At 34.2% G+C, this 7,838-nt stretch overlaps 1 protein-coding gene across 1 annotated transcript in view; it reads right to left on the reverse strand.

Moving 5' to 3' along the window:
- Positions 1 to 6: 6 nt before the first annotated feature.
- LOC106468893 (regulator of G-protein signaling 17-like) overlaps positions 7 to 7,838 on the reverse strand; it is a 14,345-nt gene continuing 6,513 nt past the window's right edge. The window contains exons 3-4 of the mRNA XM_022397256.1: positions 7,184 to 7,350; positions 7 to 937 (exon numbers count right to left, since the gene is read on the reverse strand). Of these exons, the coding sequence (XP_022252964.1) occupies positions 743 to 937; positions 7,184 to 7,350 (362 nt within the window). The 3' untranslated portion in view covers positions 7 to 742. The remainder of the gene's footprint in view (positions 938 to 7,183; positions 7,351 to 7,838) is intronic.

Below are 7,838 nucleotides of genomic sequence, written 5' to 3' on the forward strand. Positions count from 1 at the left end.
GATGGGTGGTGGATGTAATTATTATTGGTAAGAGGAACTGTTATAGTATATATTACATTATTACGTTAAATAATGTCGCAACAAGAATCGTAAAAACGATTTACACTTTACAATCTAATCTACAACAAGATATAGAAATCAATATTGGTGATAAATAAATAAAAACTGCATCTAAGTGGAAAAAGTCAGTAATTTTACATAAAACAGCAATTTCTTCATAAAGATTATTATATAAAGGAACACTAAAAATAATGATTACGACTGTAATATAATCCAGCACTTTGGCTTCATTAGTATAATGATTAGATGAGACGTCAGTCTGAGATTGTGTTTAATTTTTTTAGAAATATGTCTTCAGGTACTAGGACAGTCTCATACTGGTCCATATTTGTATATATATATAGAATCCATAGAGACTGTTTGTCACAAAATAACAATCCTTACTTAAAGATAGTTGAGCTGAAAAATGTTGGTCAAGTTTTCAATGAAGAAAAAACATAGTAAACGAATCACAAATGCGCTTAATTAATTGAAGCCAAAACTAATCTTGATCGAGCAGACCAAGAGAGAACACCAGAGTGCACTTTAATCACTTGTCTCATACACACGCTTGTATAGACAGAGATCCTAAAAAATAAATGAAAATCTAATCAGAAGACCAGGAACGCTAATGGCTTGAACCCTCAAGAGGCAGAACGACGTTCTGGACCGTTCCTTTAACCTCTGAATATAACCGCGATTTCTATGCAATGCTTCCTTTCCGATTAGGTACGGGTAATTGTGCAAGTTTTCTGTACATTTGGGAGTTGACAAAGCGAGGGTAGGAATCTCTGTGCATGAGGGTGTAAATCTGAAGTTGAGCTTCGTCAAAGGTGTGAGACGTAGGTTCCACCATCTTGTTGTTGATAATTTCTCGAACTCGTGAATCCAGGCTCACCTGTCAGGAGAAAATGAAATTTTACACTTATCAGAATTTAATAATGTCGACAAATTGTGTAAAAAAGTTAAAACATAAACAATTTTAAGAGATAAGGGCTATATCTCTGATAAGAAGCTAGGTGAATCCAGTTTCTTCATGAAACTCAGAAGAGAAAAGAACTTAATGAACATCGTGCACTGTTCTTTTCTCTTTGTTTTTCATTTATTTAAAGCCAGTAATTACCAGATTGTGCAACTGAATAGACAAAGGAATCACAAACATAAACAACTTCACATATAAAGATCAAACTTTGCAAAAAATAATGTCAATACAACCTGAAAAGAAGCTTTCGAAATGAAAGTCGTGACACATGCACATTTTAGAAGAAATACACCCACGCTACTGTAAAAAAGTTACATAAATAAATGAATACCATATATAGGACGCTCTTCTAGTAGAGTCTATTGCTTTGAATGTTATTTTGCTCATTTGCAATTCGTTTATTTTGTTATTTTGAGAGATCGGACAGAAAGAACTCGTCTGACAAGAACAACCATCTAGTGGTAGAAAGTTAAACTATAAATATACCTTTCATGATAACTTTAATTAAATGTGAAAGTATCTACAACAGTGCACAACTGCCAGAAGGTATATACTTCATAAGTTCGTTGTCATAGTAACATGCTAGGTCACGTTTTGTTGAATCACTAGTGAGACATATGTCGACTATATATATTTTTGCTCGGTAGTTTTCTCATGTTTGACACAATCAAAATTATAAATATACTGTACACAGAGAAAAATCAAAACCGAACGAATATATATTTTTATTTCGCATGTGTTCATCTGATTAAAATAAAAATTGTTTAACACTATCGCCATTACGATCATTCGATCAAAGTCATCATAATCGTTCCAGCAACATTCTACCAAAAGATTTCATCGTGAGGAAATTTAAAAATGCCTGCGAACAGTTACGTGATACGTAGTTTATATCTTCTCCATAATAACGTAACTGCCTGTCTATGTATCCGCCTTTAATGCCTATCGTTTTTGACGGACATCAAACAAACTTGGCACACATTCTTAGGGACCCCGGCGAATGTTATAAGACGGGTACTTCCCGGAGGGCTACTGTGTGTCTGCGTGTACGCCTATTATGCATATAGTTTGATGTATTTCAATCAAACCCGGGCCTGTCCACCCTATGCCACCTTCAAAGAGTCTTTATGAGTGTTTCCAATGCTATTCTGTCGATTTTTAGCAAATTCAAAAGTCGCCTTTTGGAAATAGCATAGTGGGGTTGGTGTTGAAACCTGACCTTCCCATGTCACCCCCAAGGGCCTATTAAACTACCCATATTATTATATTGATCTCTATCAAACTTTTTAGGCACCTCTAGGGAACCCAGGGAGATCAGCGTTTGGATATGCCCCCACCCCGAGTCACTCCTTTAGGATTCCTGTGCTTTGAACAAGTTTAATATATTTTCTCGCCAAATAAATATATGCTTGATTTAAGCAGTGATTGTCATTATGACAAAATCATAAATATTGTATCTCAGTATTTTATAATATCATTTTACAAGTACTTTCTTCTGGCCCTCCAGTGGTACAGCGATATGTCTGCGGACTTACAATCCGGGTTTAGATACCCGTGGTGGGCAGAGCACAGATAGCCCATTGTGTAGCTTTGTGCTTAATTACAAACAAACAAACAAACTTACTTCTGAACAATGAACAGTAGAAATATTACGCATTAATTATGGGTTAATACTTTACAGCATAACGAGTGCAAAGTAGGCTTAACACTTAGTAAATGTTCAATATGCAAATATTGGTTTCACATTTATATTAAACTTACTTTTCATTCCACAATATGGTGTAACTAATTCGTGGATTTAAGAATATTTTAAATTCAGAACTGTGGATTAGCGATTTCGCGAAGTTAAGCCCACTATAACCTCACCAATATTGTGCAATGATTTTGTAACTTTATGCCTACTTTTACATTTCCTGAATATGGCACAGTGACTGTGTGAAGATAAGCCTATTTAGTAGTTGGAATTTATAGGCCTATACTTTAGGAGTTTAAGCTAATTATTAATTATATCGTGGTGTAGGCTAACGTAGTAGCTACGGTGACATCATTCTTCTCCCCTACCGCCAGTGTTGCGAGTTTGTGAAAATGGCTTAGATATCTGCTTGTTTAAAAATCACCTTTTATACATTATATTGCGGGTTTTCAAACATTGATTACTCTTAGTTAAGACAATATTAGTTACAGAAGGGGAAGAAGTTATTTGAGCGTAATCATCTAAGTGCCGTGTCAGAAATTCGGGTTAAACAAGAAGTTGTCATTAAAAGCCTCAAAGAGAAGTTAAAGCCACTTGAAATGGAAGTCAACGGCTAAGTGTTATAATGCACGGATACTGAAAGTGACAAATGAAGACAGAGCACAGTTTTCGGTTAATGTCTGAACTAGCAACGTTTATAATGTGATATAAATACTGCATATTTGGGATTTTTTTAGGCTAACGCGAATCTAGCGATATAAATCACCAGGAAATAACGTAACTAAACCAGGAAGTGAATTCGAAAGAGGAACCGCTTCAACACATCTACATTATTATACAAGATAGAAGGAAAAAATAATAAGTGAAATGCCATGAAAACACACACAATGTAAAACTACACGTTAAACATAAAACAATAATAAATAGCAAAAACAAAAATCGCCAAGTAAAATATTTTGGGAACTAAATACTTTTGACTTAATGTACTTCTCATTCTATTGTAAAATTGCAAACAGTATAAATGACAAGAGTATATCAAGTTTGAAAGTTTCCAAAACATACTTGGCAACGGTTATTGGTTTCACAACTTTGGAGCCCCCCAGTGGCACTGGTATGTCTGTGGACTTACAACGCTAGAAACCGGGTTTTGATACCGTGGTGGGCAAAGCAGAGACAGCCCTTGTGTAGCTTTGTGCATAATTAAAAAACACAACTTTGGATTGCTAAACTTTTGGTCTACCCATAATTGGCTTATGGAATGTTTTAGGTGATATTTATTCTTTACCGAGAAGTATTATTATCTCAAAAACACCTAGCGCTAGTCTACTTCTACCATATTTGTTTACTTCACTCTATATACTTCTTTCTTCTGGCTCCGTGTAAAATATAATTTGGCAATTGAAAAAGGGCATTTTAAAACCGAATTGTTCATCCAACTACACAACAATTCCTTTGCTTCGATTTTGTTTTTTTTTTATTGTATTAATTTACATAACGTTATTATCCAAAGAAATATAAAGTTAATCACATAGACGATAAAGATATCAAAATTAAAGAATAGGTTAAACAATCTCCAAGTTTTATATATTTTTATTTGAATAAGCTGACGTTTCGAGCTTGCATTCTTCGTCAGATCGTACAGCTTACAACAAACGGCGCATGCGCAAAATTGTAAAATTGCGTGCGTAACATTTTGAACGTTGAGCGTGAAATTTCTCTACAAAATTACACCTTATACATAAATATTACAAGTCAAGAAAACATAAAACAGATTGAAATAAAATCTAAACAAAATTTGGTATAAACTGAGGATCTATAGGTAAGAAAAGCGTTCATTTAAACCACATGGTTGTAGGGTTCCCAGATTGTAATCTCCTTTCCAGTCGTTCTCTTTTGTCGGAGCACTAATAAGTCCAACTGTATGGTTGTTGATGGTGAAATGTTTACCTATAGGTGCATCTTGGTTCCCCAGTTTAATATGGTTTAAATGTTCTCGTGCTCGATCGCCGAGTCGTCGGCCTGTTTGTCCAATATATAAACTATTGCATTTTATACAAATTATACAGTAAATGATGCATTCAGTAGTACATATAAAGGATTGTCTTATGTTGAAAGTTGTATTTTTTACCAGTATATGTGTGGTGTCGTATATATGTGGACAGGTGACACACCTGTTTCTTTTACATTTGTGAGTGCCTGGAGTACCATTTTGCCATATAGTTGATGACTTTTCGATTCTGGGACTTATTAGTGCTCCGATAAAAGAGAACAACTGGATCACAGTTACAAGTGATGTGCCTCAGAGCTCTCTGCTGTTTGTGATTTATATTAATGATATTGCCTGTGGAATGACTAACAAAATATTGAAGTTTGTAGATGACATTAAGATGCTGCAGACTTACAAGAAGATTTAGTTCATTGGGCAGATGATGTTTAACTATCCACAATGTAAGGTGATGCATGTAGGTTTTCACAATTCCAATTATTATTACAATTTAAATGGGAATACATTAAATACTGTGGCGAAGAAAAATATCTTGGTGTTGTGATCGAAAAAGCACTTAAGTCATTTAAACTGTGTATTGTAGCTAGCAATAGGGCTAATAGGATTTTGGGTAGCATCTATAGAAATATTGAATACAAGACAATGGATATTATTGTTTTACTGTATACATAACCTGTAAGGCCTCATTTAGAGTACTGTGTACAGTTTTGGGCTCCATTCCTCAAGAAGGATATTGAATTGTTGGAGAAGGTTCAGAAAAGAGCCACTAGGATGATACCTGGGATGGTGGGATTGTTCTATGAGGAGAGACTAGAATCTCTAAACTTTTTTTCTCTGGAGAGGGGATTTGATTAAGGTGTTTAAGATTATCAAGGGTATTGATAGTATAGATCTATCAAACTTTTTTGTGTTTAACAGTAAAAACAACAGGACAAGGGGTTATAAATACTATTTTGGTAGCGTAGGAATCGTCTGCAGTTTAGACAGGATCACTTTTCAAACAGGGTGGTTGGCTTTTGGAATGAGCTGCCTTCAAAAGTGGTGGAGGCAGTAACTTTAACTGAGTTTAAAAAAAGATTGGATAAATACATGAGTAGTAAGGGGTGGATATAGTTGGGAGCTGGAAGGGACATCCTTGATAGGTTAATAAACTGTTGTTTGTCCCTTTAAATATTATGAATTTATGAAAGGAGATTAATCTACAATCTGGGAACCGTAGAACTATTTGGTTTAAATGAACGCTTTTCTTACCTATAGATTCTCAGTTTTTCCAGATTTTGTTTCAATCTTATTTCAATCTGTTTTATGTTTTCTTGACTTGTAATATTTATGTATAAGATGTAATTTTGCAGAGAAATTTCACGCTCAACGTTCACAATGTTAGGGATGCAATTTTTAAATTCTGCGCATGCGCCTTTTGTTGTAAGCTGTACGATCTGACGAAGAGCGCTAGCTCAAACCTTCATCCTCTTCAAATAAAAATATTAAAAAAACTTGACGAATGTTTAACCTATTCTTTAATTTTGATAACGTTATTATCCACAATGGGACTCTCTAACTAGCTCGCGAGTTATCTACCAGGGCAGACCTACAGTCTGTAGTATTTTCTTGAGATTAGGCCTACTTTATTACTTAAAGTTGTAATGTAGCGCAATAATAGTGTTAAGCCTGCATTGTAAACAAATATAGTGCGAATATTATGTGAAATTCAGTATATTTTATTTTTAAATATGGTTACGACAGCGGAAGTCACGTGACTCTAGTAAGACGTCATGAGATTCTCGACTTTTCCTGGCAACTCTATTATTTTCTAGGCGCCCTCTTTTATTGTATATAAACCCGACAAATAAAGCGGAGATAGAAGCGCAGATAGAGATATAGAGACAGATAATTGAGTCAAGCGAGTGGTAGTGACCGTAAGTAAAGTGCGTGAATCGTTGTGAATTATAGCGTATGTTTAAGTAAACGTGACTGTGGAAATTCTGTGTATTGCAAATTTGTAATGAGAAAGAATAAACTAGTTTTATTTAAGAAAGGACTTGTATCGCTGAAGTTCCTCAGGAAGAATTTATACTGGAAATTAACAAACGACCAGAGACGTAACAATATGGTATAGTATACTCTTGGAATAAAACTTAATATAAGTTTGCTAATATGATGCAATATTTTAACTTTTGCAGAATTAAATTAAATTTTATATCTTGATGTGATTTAGCGTTCTTTCCCAGTTAAAGTCTACTTTACATTCATTAATTTACTTTTCTTCCTTTGGAAAATTTTCTAAGATATTTAGAAACTACATGAAGTCAATTTTCAAAGGGAAAATTTTATCTTTTCGTAAGTAATATCAAGATTTTGAAATAAAAAACAATGATATATTTTCTGGATTGAGTAGTGACAGGACTTTGGATACTTAAAATATATTTGATTAAATTATCTTATAATTGTGGAATGGTTGATTTACCTCTTTTGGAGAAAGAATAGATATAAAATCTTCATATATCAATCTTGCTTTCTCTTCTACTACTTCAGGATTGGACTCCCTTTTCAGATCTTCACAGGCCAGCCAAAAGAGTATATTTTCTTCACTGTATTCACATTTTAAAAAGTCCTTAAACACTTTACGACCAGCTGCAATAACAAAAAAGTACAGGACTCTTTACTAGTGTAAATGCTTCTGCATGTAGAACAACAGAGTTTAAATTGTATTGATTACATTTTAGCTGGATTTGTAACAGCAGTCAAAATCGTTGGTTTGACGAGCATACCGTTACGTTTTCCCCACGCTATAGTTATACTTAAACAGCAGGTTAACGTGAGCTTAATTTGCGTACGGATATATTGTGACTATACGTTAGTTGATTCTGTTACAGACAGCAATTAATATTGTGAGTATAATTTTGACAGTGTCATATTTTAACATCGCTTTTACAGTATCTGTAACACGTAACAACAGTTTTATCAGGTGGTTTTATCTTACAGACTGCCACATTTTGAATACGCCGAATCTGTAACAAGTTGGGTGTTCTACTTTTTTTCACCTTTTGGTCGTAACGAAGCTGTATTGTAACAGTAATCTATGTCGTGTTATTGGACATGTGACGTGTGATTTTAATATG

The sequence above is a fragment of the Limulus polyphemus genome, unplaced genomic scaffold, assembly GCF_000517525.1.
Source record: "Limulus polyphemus unplaced genomic scaffold, Limulus_polyphemus-2.1.2 Scaffold3207, whole genome shotgun sequence".
Lineage (NCBI taxonomy): Eukaryota > Metazoa > Arthropoda > Merostomata > Xiphosura > Limulidae > Limulus > Limulus polyphemus.